This window comes from Lithobates pipiens, unplaced genomic scaffold (genome assembly GCF_037356315.1).
Source record: "Lithobates pipiens isolate NorthernLeopardFrog02 unplaced genomic scaffold, aLitPip1_a1.2 Scaffold_10, whole genome shotgun sequence".
In the NCBI taxonomy this organism is placed as follows: Eukaryota; Metazoa; Chordata; class Amphibia; order Anura; family Ranidae; genus Lithobates; species Lithobates pipiens.
Genome location: NW_027507686.1, coordinates 29,865,087 through 29,893,086, shown reverse-complemented (window position 1 = coordinate 29,893,086; position 28,000 = coordinate 29,865,087). Strand labels below are relative to the sequence as shown.

The window sequence follows — 28,000 nt, the reverse complement described above, 5'->3', positions numbered from 1 at the left end:
GGTTAAAAACTTCCGCTGTGCCGCGTTTTTGCTTATTAGCCTTTTTTACATTGTAAATGGTCATAAACGTATTAAAAACGCCTATAAACGAAACGCACGTTACGTTTACAAGTTGTTACATGCATTTGGCGCCTCTGAACATCAGCCCTGAACGCATTTTATTGCTTCCAAAAAATGCATCTAAACTCAACTCCCTGGAAACGACTCAGTGTATATGTACTGATAAGATAACATAAAGGAAAGTTCAGGGACAGCTGAAAAAAATGCTCAACTGCTCCTAAACATCAATTTACCAGCAGCAGTGTACATGAGGCCTTAGCCTCGTGTCCTTACTGTACTCAAAAATAGAGCTGGCTGTCTCATTCCACATTTTCCTGGACTCCCTGCATGCTCTGCAGCTTCTCCATTAATAAGGACCACTTGTCCCATGGTACATTACTCCCTGCAAGCTGTGATTCCTGTACCGACGTTGCCTCCTTCAACTCCTCCTCTCAGCAGTTCAGAAAGCAGGCTCTGTGAATTCACTAACACAGCAGGGCACAGTAAATATGTGTCACAGAATTCAAGAAAATAAATACGTGGGGATCTTCTCAAAATTTACAAACTTCAAGATTATTCAGATTAATATGAGTTGGATAGATGTGGACATTAATATATGATTTTTAATTTTGACCATTGACACACTTTACTTCACAGGTAGCATCTAGTGTCTATCGATAAGGAGCAAATGTAATGTGGTTCAGGGCCAGACAAACAACCTGAATTGAAATCAGATCTGTTTATTACGAGCCACTGAAATTCCCCTTCTGGAGCCATGTCAAAGCTTGGAGCCCACTTCTCTGGAGCCATGCTGCTGCTTCATAAAGCCACAAGTACGAATAGCAGTAGATGGATGGCGCATTGTCAGACCACATTGTCGCTTAGTAAGTTGACTCCTGTGTGCTTTACTGTCTGAATACAAGCCTACAACAAGAAGAAGTAAACTCCCAAAACACTATGTTTCCAGAGAAGAGGGCTCCAAGCTTTGACATAACTTTCTCAATGCATGCTAAAAGTAAAAAAACAAAATACATGTTTTGCAACTGATTATTGTATTTTCCTCTTAAATGTGATGTTTCTTCTGGCCGTAACTATTCTGAGATAAGTGTATGAGAGAGACATTGGCAAACAGCGCGGTGATATACTTCCATTTAACAGAGACATGAGGACAGCTTAGATTTATGCTCTGGCGCGGACATTCTAGATCAGATGTGTAATCTTCAGATGCCACAAAAACATGAACTGACTGAAGACACTGTTCCCCGGCAACAAACACTACAAATATGGTGCTGGTCAAAGTAACAGAGATCTACGTTCACAGCATACCAAGCCCGAGCATTTGCTCTCCTAGAACATCTATTACATCCTTTTTCTAAGATACTGTCTGAACTGGGAAGCAGAAATGTGAAAAGCTTAGTTTTTCTTCCTCCACTAGCCTATTAGCATAAAAAATATGGGAGCTGCCTTCACTGTCTTGTTCAGTCTTTGAGGCTGTCATTTTTTTCATTACAACCTAACCAATGACCTGGAAAATGTAAGCAGCTTGGGAGTTCGGATTTTACTGGCTGCATGCGTGCTCCTATAGGTTCCCTTTACCCATGTACTCCAAGATCAGTGATTGACATCTAAAGAACCCACCTCCTCCAGGTTTCATTTACTCAAGCACCCCCCAATATCAATGATCAAGATCTGAAGATCCCATCTCCATCAGGTTCTTCCTCTGTTTTGGTTACATGCATGGACTAAAATTTCTAAAGCAGAAACACTAGTTCACTTTGCTCATCTACATGTATGTCATGATAGGGCAGTTTTTTGCACCCATAACAGCACTCTTGGAAAGGGGTCGGGGCTTAACTGGAAGTCCTCTACTACAGAGGAACTATACAAAGTATTATACAATTCTTCATATATGGCTTTGTTTTGGAGCATATCCTTCACATAAATCCTCTGGATCAAATGATCTGCTACTTTCATACATGTCTTATTTATGTCAGTGAGAAGATTAACAGAGAATCTTGTTGTTGGACCTTTAGATGTAGAGATTCCTCCACTGAAATGCATATGCCTAAGGGCTTATAACTCCCAGTTCAGACAACATTTTTAACGTGGATTACTCTTTTAATGGAAGCCTCTATAAAATGAATTTGACAATGGACACAGGGGAGTTCTTGTGCATGGACAACAATAGGCTGTGCATTGACAAAGCATGGCCAAAGCTTTTTTTCTGCTATGGATCACAGGAGTGTACTTTGTTCTGCACTCCTGGGCCTCATTTTCTGCCAACAGCAGGCTGAAGTCCTCTGTCGGCTGATGTCACTCAGCCAATTCAGGCTCTGGATTGATCCTGACTTTACAGTCGGGATCCACCCAGATGCCTGGATCAGCCGCTGGCTCGACCTCTTAGCCAACCACTTGGAGACTGAACCAGCTGCTCCTGCCTCTTGTACAGCCCGGCGCCTCAGAGAGTACTGGAGGAGCAAAACGGAGAGCGGTGACTGACAGTCACAGTGCTCTGCCCAGAGGAGAGGGGAAACTGAGCGATCAGCAGTGTACAGAGGTGGTAGGGGACCTAAGCTGCATTCAGCTTGGTGAGTATAAATGTTTATATTATTTTTTAAGCCCGAACTTCTGTTTTAAGGTTTTTACTAGAAAGAAACAAAAGAAAAGCAGCTGAAATGAGAAACAATTACAAAATAAATATTCAGGAGGTAATAAACAGACCAAATATTAAAGCAGATTTTAAAGCTGTTCTTGGGGTGGTGGCATGGCGTGGAGATGGAAGGAACAGCTGTATCATGGTAAGATTTAATCTGCAGTTTAGCAATAAATAAACTGAGAGGTGTCTACATGTCAGGGGGCCACCTGTAGGTCCCTAGAGCATAATCACAGTTCATGGCACACCCAGATTCCAAGCCTTCGCGCTCAATACCAACCTCCCATCTGAAAAGAATATACAGCTGAATTCAGTCATCAGAGTAATCCCTTCAGACAGAGACAGGCAGCCTCCAGCTCAGCCATAAACTTTTGGGTCAAATCTATTTCTGATGAATACGTTTCAGTGTGCATCACCAAAATCCGTCGGAGGGCCAGAGTAGAAAACTGCCAGTCCCTCCATATGAACTTATCAAGTCTTTACACTATGCACTGGAAACTGCACAAACTCGGAACAAAGCAAACGTTTAATTGTTCCGTGAACTGAGTAACTGAGAACAGTTTTATTTGATTGTGTTGAGAAGTCTCCCAGAGTTTAATCTAACACTGAGGGAGCTAACAAAACCCATGTGTGTGAGCAATACCCCTCTATACCCCAGAAACAGATTCACATCAGACAACCGGGAACAGCATGCAGTGGATAATCCTCATGCTACAAAAAATGGGATCCTATGTAAAAAGGTGTAAACAGAGCCGCCATGTAGCTCATCTGACCCTTTATCTGTTTTGGGGGAGATCAGAACATATGAAACATATGTTGGATTGGACTAGCTGGAAGAAGTTTTAAAACCGTTTGTATGCAGATGTCTATGTCAACAAGTAGGGAAAAGCACATGCATACATTAAAACACACACACAGTTACATATGCACACACACTGAGAATAATTTGCTCTAAAGAGTAATATGGAAAACGAATATAGCAATGTCATAGCAGTACAGAAATACGCATTACAGAGAAATATTACCACCAACAAGAAATCCGTGCAGTTATATTGGAATGGTTCAGGGAATACCAGCCAATACATAAAAACCAGAACACAAGGCTTTATAAACTGTTGACATATTTAAGATATACCATAACCAGTACACGATATCCAATGAAACCCTCTGCCTGGAGAGAATTGCTGTTAGAATTGGCTTTGTGTCTTAAAGCAGAATCGGTCAGCTACAGCTGCAAGCGGCTTAGGGAAAGCTGAGGTATGAAATATTCACAGCGAGTCTTGCCTAAAATGCACAACAATAAGGGTCAACTAAAATAGTATACATTTCCAGATGTCCAGCACAAAACAAAATGGCTGCCTGCAGCAACCAGCTAAGAATTCTCTTTCTTAGGGTACATGATTGCAAGTCTATTTCTTGTGGCTTTCTCAATAAGTTTCCTAGTTGGATATTGGATTGTTTATGAACTTTTACCTTGATCTCTGCTGACTACACAGCGCAGAGGTCATAGGCTTTCCACACCTCCCTATCAGGGCTTGTTCACATGCGTGGATGAGGTGCGGTAAACTGTCACGGTTGAGCTGGGTTTTTACAGCTTCCACTTTAGCTGCAGAGGCAGAGGGTATACACGTGCCATGGAAGGAATTATACCCCTGTTGTTTTTGGCCATTTAAGTGGAGCGGCAGTCTGGCATTTAGGGGCTTACAACAGTCAGGGAGGAGGCGATTCAATGGCCCTGCAATGCCTGTCCAATTCCCTCTGAAGAGTGATCCAAATGCAGATCAGCCTTCAAATAGAAAGGCACATGGGAACAAGCCCCAAGTATGTGATTACGCTCCTACATTTGCAAGGACAAGAGCACATCACTGTGTGGAACAGTCTGGCTCCTCCCAGTCAAGCCCCATGTTTTCCCTGACAGCTGCATTTATTAAAACAAGCAGCATAGAGCTGATAAAAGAGCAAGAGAAAGGGAGGATTAGTCTGTGGGCACATGCCCCCCTTTGTGGCAAGGAAGGAAAGTTGTTTATAGGCAGAACTTCCTGAGGGAATGATTACATCACTTCTCCCAGTTGGTAGCATCACCTTCATCACTGAGGGGAGGTAATTGGCTCTCTGCAAGATGGCATATTGATAACTTAAAATATGGATACAGCAAAAGGTAACATGTTTGCAAGTTTAACTTGCAATTTTAGAGTGTTTGCATTAAAGCTGAACTCTGGGCACAGAAACTTTCATTATATATTCACTTTATGTGCACCAAATTACTTTACAAAAACAGATTACCTTCTAAAGGTAGCACTGCATTGTACATGTGCCTGTGGAGTGGGATGTACCCATAGGCTCCTCCACTATAGGCTGCCTGCAGGAAACTACAGGAAGAGCACAAACAAGACCAGTTCTAAGTCACATCTGCCACTACGGCGGAGGGGCTAATGGATCTCAACAGAGCACAAGTTGTAGTCTATTGATTATTTCCTCCAGCCCCATAACAGTAGATCCGTACCTCTGTACAGATCTGGAGCTGAGGTGTATACAGTGTAGAAGGCTGTGCATTCCACCTACTATACACTGATCGAGGTTGCAATGCTCTGCAGACTTGAATGCATAAATGTAATAAATGCACTTTTTTCTTTTATTAAAGTTGTAAACATCTGAAATGAAAAATGAACAAAACAAATCTTTATGTAGTGTGTACGTGCCTCTATCCAAAGCATCTAGTATGATTTCTGTCTCTTCTATCCTTACCCTGCTATCTGCATAAGCCACATCTGACAACACAAAAATCCTTGAAGATGGTCTTGGCCCATCTCCAGTGCACAGCAGGTGATTGACAGCCTCAGCTGTGGACGTGTCCCTATAAGAATGTGGAGGGGGGTGCCCTTTCCCTACACTTAGGCTTCAGATTACATTCAGCTCGGTGCTCTATGTCGTGCAGTGTGTGAAATCAGATCACCACCCCCCTGCCACTGGAAGCACAGAAATGCTGTGCAAATTATTGACTATGGATGGATGTAGAAGAGAGAGGGCAGCAGATAAACAGGTACAACTTATGTAGGAGGCCTTGTTTCATCTCTGTGTGTCACCTCCTCTGGTCACTCCCCCTAATAACATCTACTACAATGAAATGCGTTGGGTGGGGCCAACAGAAGTGATGTTTCCATATATGCCAATATCGGAAGCGGGCCTATACAAAGATACTTTGCTGATCAGGTGTCTATTATACAATATCGCTTTTCTGGCTTGCTACACTGTGCATGTGAGCATACATTTTGCTGCTTTTAATAAACGTTGCGGTTTTAACTTTACTACACTATGCAAGTTCTTCTTTCTGTATGCTATTGCCACTTGGAATTGTTGGAGTGCCAGCAATAAGATATGAGTGGAGATCTTGTGAAGATTGTGCAGTTTAACCATTTGAGCGCTGTTTGACCATATTTTTAATAGATCCTCAAATCTAACCGGTAAGGACCACTTGAGCACATTGAGGTGGACACTGGTCGGTGGCTTCTTTACTTACAGGCACAGGAAGGAGGTTGCTGGGACTTCTTTTCTTTGACATTGCCTTCAGTCGTGGTTTCCTTTGTCACATGTACTCGAAGGACACATGAGGGGACACTTTTTTTTTTTATCAAACTGGATTTTTGCTGTCCTGTCTATATGTATGTCCTATATTGCTGATGATATTTATGTCATGTAATATTATATGTGCAACTTGCGCTTCAATTGTTTTTATAATATGGGAATTTATACCCATTTTGACATGAGTGCATTTATTCAATTTTTGCAAAAGGTGGACCGTGTCCTTGAAAAAAAAAAAAAATTATTTCTGCTTCACGTATGGATTGTCATTTGTCGGCTGTTTGCGTAGAACAATGCAAGCAAAGAAGAACAAAGTACTGCAGGCGAGCGGGCATTTATCATTAGATGACCCAACAAACGAGAGCTGGTAAAAGCACAATAATTTAGTCTCGTCAAATGAAACCTCAATCCCTCTTCTGACTATCAGCAACAGGACAGAGCATTACGTATTATCATAGCAACCCCCCCCCCCCGCGATCGCTTACACAATATTCTCTCAGTAACATGAAATGAAGCCCTCATGGAAAGGATATCCTTGTCTTGTTAATTTACTCTCAGAATGAGAGTATTTAATCTGAGTGCCTCTGTTTGTCATACAAGGTATTTTTGTTTGGTTTGTGGTTGGAAGTTTTGTTAGATGAGATCAGCCTGTCTTCACAGGACCAAATAGAAACAAACACATGGACATTTTCCGCAAAGCGGATGCTATAACAATGACAAAGGTTACCTGGCCGTCCTGACCCACGTGGACTTGATGAATCTGCAGGTTGCCCTACAAAACAATGCAAACAGAGCTGTTATTAAAGAAATTAACAAGCTGCACCGTGACATTTATTCAGAAAGTTCTTCTCAGAGCCGCCTTTGTCAGTTTACACTGGGAAGTCTATTAACTCAGAATTCTTCACAAGTCTGCCATTTGCTGGCAATAAAATAAGCCCTTGTGTATGCCTGTGTTTAAAAGGCTTAACCACAGCCGGTACTCACAAATCCTCTACGTCTAAGTGCTCTATTTTTTAAAATTTTCTGCACCATCTGGGGAGATTACATGATTTTAATGAATAGACTGAATGCATTTTAATATCATCCCCACCTAAAAGAGATATTACTGCATTGAATGGCCAATAGCAATCTGAATTTCCCAGCTTAATAACTATAAAAATGTATTTTGTTGCAGTAGTTTGTGTCTCTGCCCCTTCCCATAATGGATAGATTTTCCTACAGCAGTTTGTGTGTCTGTGCCCCTCCCATAACCCTGGGTTCACACTGTAGCAATGCGGGAACCAGCGCCAGTTCCCACATCGCATTTCTACCACAGGCGGTTCACACTGCCCTCTGCAAACCGCTGTGGGTGTCATTCCTGATCCTTCTCTGCTGCAATTTAAAAAGTTTCTAAAGTCTACATTTTCTTTCATACTTTAATGCATTCTGTGCATTGAGGTGAAATAATGCCCCACGTCTTGTTATACCCCCGTCCATAAACGCTTACCGCCCCAGCGCTGTATCGGCTGCAGTACTGCTCCCCTTACTTCCTGGTCTCACAGGAGACACTGAGGGCAGCAGGAGCCGAAGGCTGCTGTCAAACTCCTGTGAGGTTGTGGGGGGGAGGCATTTACCATTGCTGTATGTGTCTATGGATGCATGCAGCCCGGCTAGGGAGCACATGGGCACCCAGCTTGCTGAGGAGGCAGAAGAGGACAGCGTGATAACATGGGACTGCCAAAGGGGAGGTAAGGGACTTTTCTGTGCAATATCATTGCACAGAGCAAGTAAGTATAACATCTTTTTTATTTTAACAAAAAAAATAAAAAATAGGCTTTAGGGCCGGTTCCCACTGCTGCGATGCGGGAACGCTGCAAATCTACTGCAGGTTCCCACATCGCATGTCTCCCAGCAGTAGTTCACACTGCCCTATGCGAACTGCTGGGAGTGTCATTTAAAAGTTAATGACACCCCCAAATCAGTTCGCATATCACAGTGCGAGCTGCAAACTCGGACAGGAATCGTATCGCATGGTGTGAACACCCATGCGATCCGATTCTGCTGCGGACCAAAAAAAGGGTCCTGTACGAGTTTGGTCCGAATGTGATGAGAATTCAGCCATACTCTCTGTATGGCTGAAATCGTATTGCACAGAGATCGCATGTGATTTGCACTGCAGTGCGGTGCAAATCACATCTGATCTCGGACATCGTAGCAGTGGGAACCCTTCCTGAATATTATTTTTTTAACTTAAATTTAAAGGTGCCTTCACTCGTCCACAATGTGCCTGGACAGTGAAGCAACAGACTGATAATCTCATCTCTTTGTCAGTGCTCTCTCCTCCTATCAGCATTCACCTTGTACTGCAGCACACCCAATGGCTCTGTATGCTTTTCTCTCTAATCTCTGCTGTATATACTTTCAGAGGGCTGATACCAGGTTGAATTTGGGCACATACACAGCTTGCATTTAAAGCATTTTAATGACATATTGATTACAGAGCTGCAATAATTTTATATCTACCTGGAGTCAGCTTTACCATAGCTTTACCATAGGTGTTTAATCATTCTAGAGACTGAACGAATACTGAAATGTAATAAACCTGGTGTAATAAACTCACTCCATAATTCTCTCTTCATTTCAGAGGAGCCATACAAACATTTGCAGAGCGGCTCAGGAGTTCACTGCCAACTAACCATACACACACTAATATTATAGAAGACGCTTGTCTCTGTAACACCTTTAGCCCCATTATCCTCACACTCCAACTTCAATTGTAAAAAAAATCCAAGATCCTGCAAATTCGAGCCCATGGCTTTTCTAGAATCTCATAACTGACAAAAACTTGCAAACTGCAATCCCAGCTGAGATATGAAACAGGTCTTTAAAAACCACAAAGGCTAAAATATTTGATTTTCCTGTAATGTCATCAGTTTTCACCCAGTGTCAGGAACACAAATACGTTCTGATGGTTGCGGCAGTGTTCTTGGTATGTAGCTGCGATCACAATGGAAGGCCAGAAGCCAACCGCATGCCAATCAAAGCCAAGAAAGAAAATGGTGGCATTTAATGGGTTAGTTCATAAAAAACCAGTGTGGGCTGAAAACGGAACAATTTTCTATGCTTTACTAAAGAAATATGTGAGATTTATATACAAAAAAGCAGAAACCGTGCAATAATGAAGAATACATAATCCACAGCACAGGTTTTATAAATGCCCCCCTTAGTGAGTATTTAATTCCACTGCAGTACATTATCATTGCCAGATGTTTTAAAAAACAACCCAACAATGGCTACAAACTACCTAAAATAGCTTGATGATATAAAGGATTTGAAAAGCCTAAAAATAAAAGCCGGTTTTTATTTGCATTTCATGAAGTACATTTAATAAATAGCTGGCTTAAAGCCCAACTCTTGGCACAATAAATTTATCAGGGTTAGGCAATTAAACCTTGCTTTAAAAGTAACCTCCCATCATGCAGGCTTTATTCTACATCTATCAAATCTGCACCTTCACATGCCGAGATTAATAGAGCTGTGATTCCTGGTGGCTTGGATGCAAGTGCTGCCAGTCTCCCACTCCTCCCGGCCATTTACAGAACAAAACCTGGGGCTATCTGCAAGGTGTGACAATGTAATTCCCGGAATGCCCGCAGCATAGCACTATGGTGGTCTGACATGTTCTAACTTGCACTTGCCTGGGTCACAGACCAGTTGACTAAGTCTTTACAGAGTGGTAGAAGAAATAACGTGTGTGTGTTTGTGTTGCGTTGTTGGTGGAAAAGGAGTGACAAGAATCTGGAACAGCGGATTAACATAAAATTTTGCATGAATATTTGCAAAGGTGTGAGTGAAACTTTAGTTCCACTACAACAAGCTTGTGGTGAACTTTACATGAAGAAATCAAGTGTTTTTGAATGGCATAAGCAGTTTGAGGTGGAGTTCCACCCCAAAAAAAAAAAAAAAATGATTAATGTGCTTAAAAAAAAAAAATTTAGAAAAAAAAATTTTTTTTTTTACTCATCTCTAAATTCCTGTTGCTAGGGAGTCCCTCGTAGTCTGCCTTCTTCGGCGCCTGGACTCCTGATGTCACTTCCCTCGGTGCAGTAAGGGAGATCGCCTCTCCCCCCTCCCTCTTGTCAATCATCTGGGACACGTGACAGGTGTCAGGTGACAAATGCCAGCGCCGCCGAGCAGAGGGGAAGACGTGCAGGGCTTCGATCCTCCGCATCGCTGGACCCTGGGACAGGTAAGTACCCAATTATTAAAAGTCAGCAGCTGCAGTATTTGTAGCTGCTGACTCTTACTTCTTTTTTTAAGCAGAATACTGCTTTAAAGTGGAACTTTATCCATAACAACTTGTTAAAAATAACATTGTTTAGGCAAAGAACATACATTCCACATTAAAGTGTTACTAAACCCACAACAGTAAAATCAGTCTTAATATGCAGTAAAGTATGCTTTCTATAATCTCTGTTGAATCTAAAGGGTTAATTCTCTGCATTGTGTGCAAAAGCTATTTGATCCTGTCTTCTCTTAGCACACCTTCTTCCACTGTCCTCAGTCTATTTGCTGATAGAGCAGAGCCTTGGGGGCAAGCTGCACATGCTCAGTTTGGTGTGTATTGCTAGAGAGTTTTTTTTTTTCTTGGGAGAGTGCATGTAATCAGCACTGTCCAGACAGAGGGTCAGGGGTCCTGCAGCCTCATGGAACAATCAGGGGAGAATGAAAACTCCTCCTACAAGTTTTAGCCAGACATTGACAGAAGTCACAAGACTGCTATATACTGCTGATGAGAAAAGGTATTTAGCAGTTTACATTTACTAAAATAACAGCATTCCTATGCTATGGGTACTGTGGGAGACCAGATATAGTGAATGCAGGGTGCTGGGTTTAGTAACACTTTAATAATTATGCTACCAAAATTATTGTATGCTGTAAATTGCCTCCAGCATTGTTAATGCCTGAAAATAGAGAGCAACTGAGCATGTGCAGAGCATCATCTAGCAGGACTTAATTTTCTGACTAAAGTTTCACGTTAAGGAGAGGAGGAAAGTTGTCCACGATGATGCAAGAAGTGGGCAGCGAAGAACGCAAAGAACGGATGCAAATGTGGACAGAGTGCAGACCCTTGTATGCTCAGATCGAAGATTGAGTGTGTAAATGATGGCAGGAGAATTGAACAGGGAAACTGTGTGGCAGATTATAATGGAGGATTTGGCCAGTGGCGGCTGGTGCTAAAAACTTCGGGGGGAGCACCGTCATGGAAGAGAATCCACTTGTCAGGCTAAATAAAGTTCCAGTTTTTACCTCCAAACAGATTCCCGAAACCTTTTCAGGATTTCCACGTAACAACTGAAAGCATATTCCTGTGTCCCAGATCATGGGGTGCAGGCTTGTGCTAATACCAATCCAGGGGGTTGGTAAATCTAAAAATGTAAAAACAAACCGCCGAAGCATGCAGTGGGAAAAATTTACCTCGCCCGAATAGAGCATGCATGTCTTGTTCTCAGTTTAAATTCATGTTGGTGTGTTTTGGGTTTTGTTTTGTTTTTGATCACAAGGGGATAGTTCACTATTAGTTCATAGAACAAGATACAATGGTCAACCTACATTGTAAATAGGAAAGGATCACCTCTACTTCTGACCAGCTCAGGTGAATAAAGGATAAAGCGCGGCCTCAGCCTATATGTCTCCATCAAACTACACACCCTGATGATTAAACCCCCGGTGGGCGGGGTAAAATGTATCATGTGTATCATGGTGTGTGGTTTGGTGGAGATATGTGGGCTGAGGACACTCTTTAGCATTTATTCACCTGGGCTGGTCAGCAGTAGAGGGGATTCTTTCCTATTTTCAATGTTGGTTGACTGCTGCACCTTGTTCTATGTACTCATAGTGAATTATCTCCTTGTGATTTAAAAAAACAAAAAAAAAACACACCAACATGATTTTGAACTGAGAACAAGACATGCGTGTTTTATTCGGGCGAGGTGAATTTTTTGTTTCCTACTGCATGCTCCGCACAAGCATGCACCTCGTGTTCTGGGACACGGGAATATGCTTTCACTTCTACTTTGAGTGGCGCCAAAAGCAATCAAATATGTCAACCAACATTGTTACGTGGAAATTCTAAAAAGGTTACAGGAATCTGTTTGGAGGTTAAAATTGGAACTCTGGCCTGACAATTGGATTCTCTTCCATGACAATGCTCCTGCGCATAATGCGTTAAGTGTTCATGAGTACCTGGCACAGAAATCCCTTCCAAAACTTGACCAACCTCCTTATTCTCGTGACTTGGCAGCCTGCGACATTTGGCTGTTTCCAAAAACAAAAAATGCCTTAAAAGCACACATATTTGATCGCATTCTGGACATCCAGAGTGCCGTGGCAAACATAGTGCGCAGCATTCTGGAAAATGGATTCCAGGAATGGCAATGGCAGTTTAAGGAGGGACAGATGCAAATGTGGACAGAGTGCGAACCCTCCTGCATGCATGCTGGTGTGTTTTTTTGAGCACAAGAGGATAGTTCACTACGAGTTCATAGAAAAACAGTCAACCAACATTAATACTTGGAAATTCTGAAAATTTCTGTTCGGAGGATTTGTATTCTCCAAAACAACAATTCTCCAGCACAGACATTTTTTTTTTAATGGTCCATTCCGCGAATTAAATTGTAATACCTCATGTAATGTAAATGGAAGAGAAGCAGGCAGAGACACAAATGCAGCATTAGGCCGCGTACACACGGGCGGATTGTCTGCCCAACTAAGTTCGTCAGACAATCCGACAGACAGTCCCCGTTCAAAATTTGAATGAACGGACTTGACCACACACGATGAGCAGACAGTCCGCTGAAAGCGTGCGTGATGACGTGTACAGCACGTACGACGGGACTAGAAAAACGACGTCCTATACACTGCAATGCAACCTTCGGCCGTGTAAATCCTTTCTGAGCATGCGCCATACTTAGTCCGTCCAACTTGCCTACACACGAGCGGACTGTCCGCTGAAACCAAGTTTGGACGGACAAAACCAAGTTTGAACGGACAAAATTACGGAAATTCCCTAAGACTTTGTTCGTCAGACAGTCCGCTGAAAAAGTCCGCTGAAGCCCACACACGAGCGGATTGTCCGCTGAAACACGGTTCAGCGGGCTAAGTTGGACAGACAATCCGCCCGTGTGTACGCGGCCTTAGTCTATTGGACCTGCAGTGAATCTATTTGACCCCAGGAGAACAGCAGGAGCTCTGTTAATCCCAGTGTTACACATAGAGCACATTTATCCCTACCCAGTTAGATTGCACACTACGTACCACACAATATCTAATTCCTTCTGGAGGTGCTGTAGCCATCTGGCCATGACAATACATATCGGGTGATCATGCCTGAACTTTCTTTAATTATTGACATTATTTTTGGAAGTTTATAATGATATGATGTCTACCAAAGTCCCCGTGCTCCACAACTTGCCTTTCACAGAGTGATACTGGGTTCCATAACAGTCTCAAAAAAGGGGATCCTTAGGTTTTTTTCCTTATAGCTGCCAGATCAGTTATCCCCAGCCATTGTCAGTCCACTAAAGTGTCCTCTGCAAATATTTAAGCTAGAGATTTTTTTTTTTTTCTAAAACCTGGGGACTTCGGATTCAGATATACACTTCCCTGGCCATCATGGGATTTCTTCCACCACTGAAGGCAAAACTCATTTAAAGCATTAAGCCCAAGAGCCAACATTTATTATATTGTAGCCTACCAATTCTTAGATGTGATGGCTGCATTCATTTTCCTTTTTAGGATTCCTTTCTTCTATTTTCATCTGGTGACCCAAACACTAAGTCTGTTGTTTTTCAAAAGAACAAGATTTCCAGCAGAATGTAACAGTTTATAGGGATGTAACAAACCATTAGACATTGGCAGGGTGCTAGAAATTATCAGCTTTTATTAAAGTGGTTGTAAACTCAAGGGAAAAATAAAAAACCCTGCAAGACAAAGGCATGATGAGCTAGTATGCATCGCATGGCAGCTCATTATGAAATACTTACCTTAGTTCGAAGCTGTTGCAGGGGTCCCCGCACACCCCAGTGACCGGCGGCATGTCTCCTGGAGTTATTTCTGGGTTTGCGGGCTCTGGAGCTGTGATTGGTTGGAGAGCGAGCCGTTCCTTCAGTGCTCATGTGCCGATGATGTCGGCACATGCGGATAGAGTGAATATCTCCTACACTGTGCAAGTTTGGGAGATATTCACGGTACCTACAGGTAAGCCTTATTATAGGCTTACCTGTAGGTAAAAGTGGTTTAACAGGGTTTGCCAACCACTTTAATTCACGTAAAACCTTTATCTCAAAAGGAAAAAAATTGCTGAAACTGATTATAACGCATGAGCTGGAGTTTGGCCTCAATTTGTTTGTGTATTTAAATCTGCTAGTACATCTAACACCCCCTTCCCTTAGACCAGTGATTCTCAACCAGGGTTCAGTGGAACCCTAGGGTTCCTCCAGAGGTTGCTAGGGGGTCCTCCAGCATTGGGCAATTTCTGCCTTTCAGATAAGTTCCCACACTATTGATCTTTTTAGCTATTTTTAAGGAGGTAATTCTTCCCAATGACCACAAGTGTAAGGACCATTCTAACCCACTGACCATCACACTATTTTATCATGAGTTGTAGATTTCTAAATCTTAGCAGGGACTGGAGAACTATTTCAAGGGTTCCTCCATGTTGAAAAGGTTGAGAAAGGCTGCCTTAGACTGACAATGCTGCTGTCCAAAGGTTCTCTCTGTGCAAGGAGCACAAAGCATCAAGAATGCAGATACTCTAATACATGGGTGTGTTACTGGCCAGATCACCATGCAAAAACAGAGGGGGGCAAGCCTAAAAAAGGAAAAACGAATGCAGCGACCACATCTAATGATTGGTAAGCTATAATATATTAAATTTTTGTTTTTGGGTTTAATGCCACTTTAACAGTGTTAAAGACTATAGGGTCCTGCCAAGGACAGTATTAAGTCCAAAAACTAAAATGTAATATATAGCAGATTACCAAACCTTAAATGTCATGGATGCATTCATTTTCCTTTTTTTGTTTTTTTCCGCCTTTATTTTACCTGGTGATTCTGCCAGTAACACACTTCCTGTCTTAGGGAATCTCTATTCTGGATGGAGAAGCAATTGTGCCACCCTTGGATAGCAGCATTGTCACTCTTGCGGAGGGTAGTTTTAGATTCACTAGCAGTTTCAAAAGTTAAAGCCGAACTCCAGCTAACACTTTTAAAGCACATACAGTAACAGTTTATTTTTGATTTGGAAAAAAAAGTGTTTCCTCAATTAATAAAAGCTGACCATTGTAAGCACCCCTCTCAGTGGTAAATGGTTTGTCTTAACAGTCTACTTGCCACTTTTTCTGGGCAGCTTGGTCTGTTAAAAGAAATTGAAGAATAATAGACTTACAGGCTGATCAGCAGGTAAAAGTAAAGAATAAAAAAAGAACACTAATGTAGACACCACCTCTAAGAAATAGTAAGCTAGAATATGCTAAATGTTTGTTTTTGGGGTTTAATACCACTTTAATTTTTTTCAGGGATTTAATCAAGATATATAATATTTCTGTTGTAATAAAGTATGTACTGTAAGTACACCATAACTGACATCCAGTGTATAGTCAATTCCTTTATAATCTCAAGAGAAAAAATATGAAGGATTACCTCACTGTCTTGAGTGATTTGCACCTGCTCTCCCTGCGGTACCTGTGCAATATGCAGGTGTCCCTGTAAGAGACAGAAAGAAAATAACAGTTAATAAGGGATTCCTGCCTTCTGCATGAGACCAACATCCTCAGAAGCTCAGTGAAAGAGGGTGGGAGGCCAGACGCAAAATTCAGGGTAACATCAATGCCTGGGCCAAGTCAACTTGATCTTTGTTGCCTCCTGTATTATATACCCCAACATGCCCACAGATGCTTACCGAACAGGAAAAGTGACTGCTATTAGTCCTCAGATTGGTCAGTTAGTGGCAAGCATTAAGTGAACCTGTGGCTAAGTTATAGACTTTCAAATATTTACATAGTTTTAACAAGCAGTTTATGAGCTTCAGAACGATCCCTTAGAGGTTTATTTAATAACGCTAGAGAGGGCAAAATTAGTTTTATTGCTTTAGCAATAAATATTAAGCTTTAGTAATAAAACCTGGAAGCTGATTAGTTTCTCTGCAGAATTTTGACAAATTTTGCCCTCTCTAGCTTTAGTAAATAAACTTAGTCACTTCTGTAGCTGCAGGTACTGTGGAGCAATGCATCCTCAAAGTTCATTGATGACGTTGTTATTGGATTCTTAACTTTATTTAACTCAGTTTTTTTTAACAGCAGTGACTTTCCATCCTTTTAATATAAACACAGATCATGTTTACTTTGTTTACATCATAAAGCTGTAAGGTTTATCATACTCAAAGTAGCTCTGTTATAAACTAGAATGAACTGCTCCATGGTACCTGCAACTAGAAAGCTCAGTGAGGGCTTAAAAAAAGGAAAAACTTTAAACGGCTGTGGCGTACAAACGGGGGGGGGGGGGGGGGGTTCTGCCCTGGATGCCACACATTTTGGGGGGTGTCAGGCTGGCGCCACTTAGGGAGCCACTTTATACACCACTCTCTGCACATCGCTCCCACCGGCATGGCAGCACCCATCGACTACAGCCTGTCCGGATCCTCCATCTCCTCAGGTAGGTGATCCCACCTTCTATCGACACATCTCTACATTGACAGGTTCACCCAGCTTGCCATCTGTCTAATACTAAAGCAGCGAGATCGGACTCTTCTCAGGAGGGTGGGGTGATACCTGCTATGGTCACACTCTTCCCAAGAAGGGGGATACCCGACATGGGCACATTATTCTCGGGGGTGATATCAGCTTTATCACACTATTCACAGGAGGGAAACATAGGCCAGTCTGATGGGAATCTGGATCTGCCCTGGATGCCAAATGCTCTAGGTAGGCCCCTGAGACACAGGTCCCCTTTAGGCTTGCACCACTATAACATAAAACCTTCTCTATTATTAGTAATCAGTTACATAAATTTGAAAGTTTTTAGCAGCACCTTACAAAGGGCACAGAACACACAAAAATGTTCCCTGATACTAAAAGAGCTTACAATCCAATTTCCCCAAACACAGAAGGACCAATGTGATGATAACATTGAGATTCAGCAATCAACATGTTTTTGGATTGTGGGAGGAGCCCTGTGCAATGTTCCTGGTAGGAAATGAACCTAGAACCCCTGCTATGCACCATGCCGGATTCCCAACCATCAGGAAAAAAATATCTCATTTTCTCACTGACCATATTCTGGGAAGAATAAAACTTCTGTATGGAGAGCAGATTAAAGATGCACAGTTTGGAATTCAGTCAAAAAGTCTATTTTTTTTTTTCTTTTACAGCGAGAACAATTGCCTGTAACTTTCAAAGAAACACAGCTCCCTCTATATCAAACAGCTTCATTTCCTTTGGAAGGAAGTTATCCTATTCATAAGAGGCAAAACAAAACAGATTGAACTTATCAAACTGACAATAGGAACTCCGAGGAAAACTTCCAGCCCAAACTCCATTCAGACTTGATAAGAGACACTTTGCCTTCCGTTGCTGGTGGCCTGGGGGAGACTGGCATGATTTAACCCTGACAGTACTGCATTCATTTGTTTGCCACACCTTAGTCTTTTAAAGCCTATATCTAGGAAAAATGTAAAAAAAATTCATATGCAGTACATTTTAGCAATACATGCATATTTGCCCTTGTTTCACCCCCTTTAAAAATGATGTATGTGTCTGCGGATTTGGGTGAAGACATCTCTGTGCCGGAATGGCAAACCTCTTTTCATTTCACACATAAGTCTACCATCTCCTGCTACTCTCAAGAAAAGAACTACAAGCTATTGTCCAGATGGTACAGAGACCCTGCTACTTTGCACAAAATCTTCCCATCTACGCCAGCCACCTGCTGGCGCTGTGAAGCTTCAGTCGGAACTTACATGCATGTCTGGTGGGACTGTGAGAGGATCCGCCCCTTCTGGACCCAGGTTTTTGAATGTTATAATCTCTTAGCTGATGTTCCGGTTCCTATCTCTCCGAAAATCGCATTACTCTCCATACTGCCCGGGTCTATTAAATCGCAGAGACAGAGATTGCTCCGCTTTTTTATGTCCTCTGCTAGACAACTGATACCTGCTTATTGGAAGACGACGAATACTCCCCCATTGTCACGGTGGGTATCGATCATGAATGACACCATGAGAATGGAGGAGATGTTGGCGCTGGACAATGACACTTACACCAAATTTATATCTCAATGGTCGATCTGGCTCCGCTTCTCCTCCTCTGACGCTTTAAAGAACCAAATCTTGAACGCATAAGGTCATTGTGGGCTCTCTCTCTTCCCTACCCCCCCCATGCCCCTCCCCCTTGCCTCCCCTCTCCTCTTGCTATCTAGCTTTCCCCTCTACCCCTTTGTTCCTCTTTATTTTGCTCCTCTCCTCCCTTTCCTCTTCTCTCTCTCTTTCTATCTTCTTTATGTTATTGATTAAATATTGTCTCATGTAGTAACCCATGAGTATTTTTCACTACTGGGGCCTCATGGATCGGAGAGCAGGCCGTTTTCCCTACTCTCCAAGCTTCCCATCGGGGACCGGCTGTGGCCGATAGTCATTAACCGACCCCCGTAAATGTACTCCTGTTACTGTTCCTGCTTGCATTTGCCTCATGATGGTTACTGTTTTATCGTTTTGTTTTTTACCTGACGTGTTTCAATAAAAATATTTTCAACACTAAAAATGATGTATGTACAGAAACACACTTGGCAATCCTGGTAGAATTCTATTGAATTCCCTAATTCCTGGTTAAGCTGATAGTGCTGCCTCTGCTGCACTAAAATAAGCCCTTCCTGTTCAACTAAATTATTTCACTTATCCCTCCATTCTTCTGTGCCCATCCACATGAGTACATTGTTTTCTTTCCTAGCAAAAAAATACTGCTGCCTTTACACCCAAGGGTCTGCTCACACAACGTGTGTAGGAAGGTCTCTCAAAAGATGTTGTTCTAGGGCAGTGATGGCGAATCTTGGCACCCCTGATGTTTTGGAACTACATTTCCCATGATGCTCAAGGACTCTGCAGTGTGGTTGAGCATCATGGGAAATGTAGTTCCAAAACATCTGGAGTGCCAAGGTTCGCCATCACTGTTCTAGGGGATGTGCCTATGTCAATAGAAACTGAGCTCAAAGCAGCTACCCTGAAAAACGTTTGGTGATGAGATCACAAGAAGTAAGAAAAGCTGTTTCTACACTACCAAAGTCAACCGCGAGGAGGAAACAGGTGTCTAATAAACTCCAGATCTCTCAATAAAGAGTACCTGTCACTGTCCCAGCTATCGCAAAGGGTCTTGCTCACCCCTTGTGATAGAAATATAGTTACATTTGATCAGCAGCTTTGGAGGGCAGAAGAGGAATCAGCAGCAGCACACTGAGCTTCCCAGTGAATGGCTGTGCAGCGGTGGCATGTCAGGACAAGTCTGATAATTGGAGGACAGTACACCGAGTTGCCAGCATAGCTAGAGAACCGACTACAGTGTGCTCCCCTGATTATTGTGGTCAGTTAACAGGAAAGCAAGGGGACTGGCAGGAACACCTGGGATTTCACACAAAGGAAGCAATACAAAGAGAACAGGATATTTGCTCATACAAGTACACGTTACTGCATGCACATATCAGGAATATGAAGTGGTGGGGGCGATAAACACTTTAATCCTGACCCCCTGCGCTCTGCATTATATACTACTGACTTGTGAAAACCTGTGTTACTCACTACTGACCTCTGCACTTTGGGTTACTTACCACTGATCTATGAACTCTATGTAACTTACTACTGAACTCTGCACTCTTTGTTTGTGCAGGGCTTTACAAAATGAAGGCATACGTACAATTATAACACAACTCAATACAAAAGTAATTAGAGGGCCCTGCTCGTTAGAGCTTACAATCTACAAAAAAGGGTTAAGTGATACTAAAGATATAAACTGTGGGAGATGACCTAATGGAGAAAATAAAATTTCAGCTGTTAGGTGGAGGTAGGAGAGGCTTCTCTATAGAGATGGGTTTCAAGGGATCACTTAAAGGAAGACAGAGTAGGAGATAGTTGGACATATTGGGGTGCAGAGCTCCAGAGGATGGAGAGGCTCTAGAGAAGGCCTGGAGGTGAGCATTGGAGAGGGGGTGACGAGGGAGCTAGAGAGTAGGTCATCATGGATGGAATTTTGAGACAAGGTGTCAGGGATCCGCTCGTCCTGCGCGATCGGCTCTCCGTGCGCGCGTGCACGTTCGTGCAGCGGGTCGTCGTAGGTACGAGCGTCTTCCAACGCGCGCGGGTGCACGCCGTTCGTGTGTGCGCGCGGTACACGCACGCACGGGCGAGCGTTAGCACGATTGGCGCCAGTAGCCCTTTTTAAAGGCACAGTTGCAGCAGCTCTGTGCTGTCTCGTCTGCAGCTTGTGCCTGTGTATACCTGCTTGTCTACCTGCTACCTACCTGATATCCGACCCGGCTCCGTCTGACCTTGTTGACCTCTCCTGCTCCGACCCCGGCTTGTTTGACCCTTCTTGAACTGATCTCCTGTTGCCGAACTCTGCTTGTACCTGACACCTCTGCTTGTTCCTGCATCGCTACCCTGTATCCTGAGGACCCATCCAACCTGATCCAGTGGCCTGCAGTCCTCAGCCTTCCTACCACAGAGAGTCCCTGCTTCTGAGAACCCTCATCTCCGGATACCTGCTACTGCTCCTGGCTGGACTCTCCTACCCCACTGCGCTCCGGTCTCCCTGTTCCCATTCCAGTGAGACCAGAACCAGAGCCGTAAGAGAGGTCCCCTTCTACTAAGACAGACTCAATACCTGAAGTTCCTAACACAAGGCTTTGTAGGTTGTTGTTAGTATTTTAAATTCTTATTTGTTGGGCGAGCAGAAGGCAACGAAGGGGTTGGAAGAGAGGGAAAGCAGGCAATGAACGGTTGGGTAAGGTGGACGAGTCTGGTAGCAGCATTCATTTGCTCAACAAATTTAAACACACTCCCAGCTGATATAGCAGCTGGGAGTGTGTTTAAAATCCCTGTCTACCAGTCACCATTTATAAATGATGCTGCTAGACAAATGGTTAAACCTTCATGACTTTTTTAGGCCTCATGCACACTAGCTGTTTGTACAAGGGCTTCTTAGTCTTAGCTTGTTAGCCTATGTGTCCATACACACATAAACTTTTAGCAGCGTTTAGTGGCAGAAAAAAAAAAACCTCTGCCTGTGCATTCCAGAGCAGCAGAGTTTTGGCAGGAATAATGCTTGTCACTACTAGGCACGTTTAGCTCTTGAGCATTCATTCATTTCAATGGCCAGAACAAGTTATTTATTCTGACTAAGGAAATTAATTACAGGATGATTTCACCTTTCGTAACATGTTACATATTACACCTATATTCAGGATGTAACATGTTACAAACAGACTGGTCCCTGCTCTAGCAGGGATCTTTTCACCCCCCACGTCACTTATTCACAGTCCTATGTGAATGGAAAACTACAAGTCCTGAAAGCCTGTGAAGCTGTCGGCTTGTAGTTTTCAATGAACTATCACTGTGCTGTGGAGCGAGTCTTCCTGTAAAAGTGTATCTGCTTGGCCATATGATGTACGGGCACACAGATACACTGACAGGTCTGCAGGAGACCTGCATGGTACCAGCAATCTGCTGACTGCTGGTGCAACAATGCTTCAGAGGCTCCAGAAAGCAAAAAAAAATAAATAAATGCACTTTTTTTCACCTGCCAAAAAATGTAATATATTATTTTTTGTTAAAAGGTGAACTTATTATTTAATGCTCAAGAGCTGGACGCCTGTAAAAGCTTAGACTATTTTGAGGCCTTGTTAGGTTATTTCCTTAAAAAAAAAAAATGTTGCAAACTAGTGATCTTTTTTATGTTGCTCAGGTATATCTCTATCTCTCCAGGGTTGGCTGCCCCCGCTCTAGCGGGGGAGAGTAAACTTGAGCCATGCCTATACAAATCCTCTAAACGTAATCACCACACCTTTTCTTGAGCGCAACTAAAGACAATATAGACAATTTGTTTTTGTGTCAAGCGCAAAGACTCAACCTGTCTGAGATGCTCTAATTTCATTAATAATTGCTGTTTCATTTCCCATTACTGTGAGACTCTGTGATCGCTGTACAGCACTTAAATCACAGTGACTCTAATCCAAGCTGTAGCTATCAAGTGTGAATTTATGTGTCACTGTTCAGACTTTGATTGGCTGGAACCAGAAGGAAATATTTTTGCAAGTTAACCTGACATTCTCTGGGAAAACTCCATCGCCAGAGGAAATTAACTTCCCTTTTTTGGATATACAACCCCCAGAATTTAATACCTTTCAGTCTTCACAGATTGGACTGGATCTCAGCTATTCTTTATTTATCTGCTGAGGAATGTCCTACGTTTTAAGGCACTGCATTCATAAGCCAGTGTTATCACAGTATTTCTCCATCTAGTGATTTAGGGTGTAGACATTTTAGTAGGCCTGGAACAGTACATATCCCTGACCTGGGCTTCAGTCCTCCAGAAAGGGCATGTGTTATAGAAGGTGGGGATCTATGGTGTCAAAAACTCTACAGGGGTTCGTTAGTCTCAGTTCAGAAGGTAATGCTCTGATTTTTCTTCGTAAAGCGGAGTATAGAATAGAAACCATCTGTCTGGGTCTTTCCTCTTTCAGCCTAAACAGATTTGTACATTCTATCTGGTGTATAGGGAAGTATATTAAGTTACCTTGTTAACTGTTTGGTTAAAGTCAATGAAAACCCAGTCAATAGTCTTCACCTTTCATTAAAATAATCCATTCTCAGTAGTCGTTAAATCCCAACTCCTGAAAATCAGAAAACTCTCCCTTGCAGTGGAGCTGTGCCCATACTGTGAGGGTTACCTGTTTATTTAGTCTGAGGGAGAGTAAAAGCAGTTTTACTTACTCAAGCCTCCATACCTCAGAGGTGGACTGAGAGCAGGGCTATTGACACTACACTGGTCTTGATTAGGGATGATCCCGCAGTTCGAGTCTAACGTAAGTTTGACTCGAACATGGGGTGTTCCTTTGTTCTAAAACCAACTGAACATATGGGGCATTCGCGGGAAATTCAAGCGCAGAGCGCCCCATAAAGCACTGCGAGATCTTAGTGCATTGCTGTATGATGATTGGCCAAAGCATACACCTGACCTGCATGCTTTGGCCAATCACAGCATGCTCTAATGAGAGAGCCATTCCTGGCCAAAGGCAAGGTGCCTTTGGCCAATCATGTCTCAGGGGGACTAAGTCCACGCCCCACACTATATAAGGCAGCTGATACGGCGGTCGTGTGTAGTGTTGTTGGCGTGGACAGGGAGATAGCTTGACTTAGATTAAGCAGTCAGGTTATTCAATTAGCGACAGCCGAAGAGTACCGCAGGTGCATGGTCTGTTGTCTCCCCGCTGACTTTTAAAAGTTCCTTGGTGTGGGCCTTTTTTTGACACGTGTGCAGCAGATCGCACTGTTGCTGTTTGCATCCTATGTCTGAAGCGGATCAAGCGTGGCCAGAACAGCAGCTGCTTAGGCACCACATGCTTGACCAGACATATGATTATGCAGTCCATTGGCAACAACACTTGAAAGACCCACATCATAGAAAAAGGCGGACTTCTCCTTGCTCCTCATCTGGGATTTCCAAACCTACTATACCTTCAGTCCTCTCAAAAACCTGCACTGAGAGGAATGAAGGTATAGCAATAGGTGTCTCAGGTACTTGCAGCCAATCTGCTAGAAGTACACCACCAATAGATTTTATCAGGCAAATTTCCCTATCCCAGTTGCTGAACCGTAAAAAGAAATTTGGTCCCAGCCATCCACATGCTAAGCATCTAAATGCTAGCTTGGCCAAATTGCTATATGTTTGATATAATATTTCACAGCAGGGCCCGTTCCTACGCCCAACAAGAGTAACTGTGAGGGGTTACAGTGTTCTGGCACCACCACAAAAACCAAATGCCATTTTTTTCTGCCCCTGTTTAACAGGGCCATGTAATTACAATTTTTGATACAATATTTCACAGCAGGGCCTGTTCCCCTACACAACAAGAGTAACTGGGAGGGGTTACAGTGTTCTGGCACCACCAACACCTAAGGCCCAATTTTTATGCAGAGTATACAGGGCAGGCTGTATAGTATATATACTGCTATTAAGGGTATATAGTGCCTGGGAGACCCCCGCGCTTTTTTTTTACATTTTGGTGCGGCCTTCCCCTTAATATATATACCAGACCTGAAGGGCCTGGTATGGATTTTGGGGGGAACATCCACGCCATTTTTTTGGGTATTTTTATTGGGGGGGGGGGGCACGCATTTTTTTTTCAGTGATTTTTATCTATATTGCCGGGATCTGACAATACATTAGAGCCGCAAGCAGTTTTGAATACATTTTTTTTTCCTTTAGAAGTGCCATTTTGCTGTGGTACTGTTATAAACATGGGAAATATGCACTACTTTACAGGCAGACTAAGGAGACCCCCCAGGCAAGATATTTAAAGGAATATTTTATTTTTATCGTTTTACTTCAAGAATTATTAAAATCATTGCCCCTAAAAACATCAGTTTTTAAAACTTTTGTTTGCATTGATACATGCCCCCCCCCCCCCCCCCCCCCCCCCAGGGCAGGACCCAGGTCCCCAAACGCTTTTTATTGCAACAACTGGCATATAAGCTTTTAAAGTGAGCACTTTAGATTTTTCACGTTTGTGTCCTATAGACTTTAATGATGTTAGCACAAATTTTTTCCTGTTCGCTGTGAACCAAACCGGGGGGGTGTTCGGCTCATCCCTAGTCTTGATGATATCAAGATCTTATACCACTGGATCATGGGGAAGAAGACACTGCGGGACCGGTCTAGCAGGCCAGATGAGCAGAAGTTCAGATAAGTAAATCTACCAAGTGGTTGTAAAGCCTTCAAGTAGAACTATAGGCAAAGCTTTTTATTTTGGATAGAACAAGGGAGAGTTATAACCCAAGACAGATTTTTTTTTCACCATCTGTGTCCCATTGGGGGAATTTCCCATAGTTAAACAGAAAATCTTTGCAAATTAAGGAAATTTCATGGGGACCCCCAGGTCACCAAAACTAGTGTGCCCATTGGAAGATTTCCCCTCGATTACTTTTCTGGGGACAACCAAAAATGTGTGATTTTCTTTTACCATACTTTCACTTTCAATGATAATGGTAAACAGGACAAACAGAGAGGTGAATCTCCCAAACGGGGGAAAACAGACAGCTATAAAAAACTGAAAAGCTTTCTAATCCCTCTCCACTCTGTCAATAACAAAAAAACTTTTATTGCCTGTAGTTATACTTTAAGGTTTTTTACCTTAATGGATTCTATCCATTAAGGTGAAAAACCTTCTGTGCTGCAGCTCCCCTCAACCCCCCCCCTTTTACTTACCTGACCCTGATCCGATCCAGCGATGTGCACGAGCGCAGCGGCACCAGCAGCTGTCGCTCTCCTCACTGGGCAGATTGATAGCAGGGGAAGCTATTGGCTATTGGCAGGGCCAAGTCCTGCTGTCTGTGTCAATGGACACAGCAGCAGGACTCGGAAGCAAGCCCGCACGGGTGGCCCACATGGAAAGTGACTTTCTGTAAGGGGAACCCGACGCAGAGGAGGAGCCTGGAGCGCCGTCGGGGGATACCAGAAGAAGAGGATCGGGGCTGCTCTGTGAAGAATTATTGCACAGAGCAGGTAAGTATAAAATGATTGGTATTTTTATTTAAAAAATTTGAAGGTTTAGTATCACTTACCCCCTAGACCTAAACGAGCAGTTAAACTTTTGCAGTGCAAGGTGCAGCCCCATTGCATAGAGGAATTTTCAAGTTTCCTGGAGTTCAGTCTTGAAGGAAATCAGTCATGAAACAAAGCACCTGTGTGACTAGGCTCTAATGGAAGCAGGCACTCCCTGACATATACTGTATGTGGCATAAATGTACTCGAGTGGTTTTGATGATAAACCTGTTCACACATGAGCCAGGTAACATTTAGATCAAAGCAAGAATGTCACTTCTTTTGGCTGTTAGATAGGTCTCTGTCAGAGGAAGGATGATGTCTGATAAGAAGGTCCACTTGCTACTGTTACAGAACTCAACATAAACATTACTCTGTGTACTGTAATTATTTGCCATTCTATAAAGAAGAAGGAAGGAGACTACTCACCACCTGGACCTGGCCATCTTCCCCGATCTGGTGGATCTGTACCTGCTGGGCATTTGCCAGAGCGTAGTGCAGCGCCTGAGGCGGTGTCTGCTGCAAGTCACTGGAAGATGAAACAGTATTCTGTACACCATCTAGAAGAGAAAGTTGCACATATGGTAATTGTGAATTCCAAAACAGACTGTGCCCATTGCGGTGGCATTAAACATGATTTCATACTTTGTTTTAGACTTTCTGTATTTAGTCCGATGGCGTTTACTTCCTGTATTAGAATAGCTGATACAAATTTAGCAATTAAATGAAATGAAACCATTTTATAATCAATGCCCCAGATAGTGAACACTTGAATATTCCCATTAGAATCACACACACTATTTTGTTCTGAAGAGGAAACTCCTAGGGCATCCGAGGCCTCATTGGCCAAAGATAATTCCAGTAGTAATAGATCTATTCGACGGCGGTAAAAATCACCAGGTAGTAAGGGTGCAACGGAGACAACACTTACTATACTGCATCTATGGAGGAGAAGCATTGTCACGCTAGGACAGAAAGCATTTTAGGACCACACAATTCCGCTCTCCCTCCCTTAATTTCTATAACACAGTGAAGTATGCCCGGTCCTTCTGCCCAGCAGCCACTCAAAAGGACAGCAGGGAGTTGTTGTGTAAATACAAGCTATTTAAGCTGCTGCTGTCAACCAGAACAGCATTTATAAATATTGTTCAAACAGGAGATACAAAGTAACATTGTTACTGTTTCATTCATCTGTAGGTCAAAGACATTTTTTTTTTTTATAAATAAAATTGTATTTATTAACTCTTTCTTCCCATATTATTTCCCTGATGAGTCTTTATTTCTAATTTCCTAACCGTTAACATTTAAAATTATTTTCATATTTAATCATTTTTTTTAGTGCTCCGTTACAAAAAATAATACCTTTATTTCAATTGTAAGTAACTTTGTAATGCTTTCTGCCAGAATCACAATTTTATGTAATTTTAAACAGGACAGATATAGAATAAAATGTATACATTTTATTTACAGTAACATTTATTTTATTTAAACGTTAAAGTAGGAAAAAAGTTCATTTTTTTTAAATGTTGCTATTTTTTTTGTCTACGAATAGGATAAAAAAAAAAAATTTAATACATTTTGTAATATCAGCAAAAGGAAGCCTTGTTTATCCTTAAAAAAAAACAAAAAGCAAAAAAAACACACACACATAAATATATATATTAATAACTTTGCTATCTTAAAGTGTAATTTAGGGCTAATATATATATATATTTTTTTTTTAATCAAAATAAAAACAAAAGTTTTATACTTATCTGCCAAGCAATAGGTGAGTATAGACATCCTATAATACATATTGCTCACAGCGATATATATATATATATATATATATATATATATATATATATATATATAACAGAAATAAAAGGAAAAACAGCGATTATAGGGG

General features: G+C 42.4%; 1 protein-coding gene across 5 annotated transcripts in view; it reads right to left on the bottom strand.

Moving 5' to 3' along the window:
* Window positions 1-28,000, bottom strand: part of BANP (BTG3 associated nuclear protein) — a 587,215-nt gene that overhangs the window by 151,548 nt on the left and 407,667 nt on the right. For all 5 annotated transcript variants that reach the window (XM_077453360.1, XM_077453364.1, XM_077453362.1 and 2 more), the window contains 3 exons: window positions 26,542-26,672; window positions 15,953-16,015; window positions 6,999-7,043 (listed from right to left, as the gene is read on the bottom strand). In XM_077453360.1, the coding sequence (XP_077309486.1) occupies window positions 6,999-7,043; window positions 15,953-16,015; window positions 26,542-26,672 (239 nt within the window). The remainder of the gene's footprint in view (window positions 1-6,998; window positions 7,044-15,952; window positions 16,016-26,541; window positions 26,673-28,000) is intronic.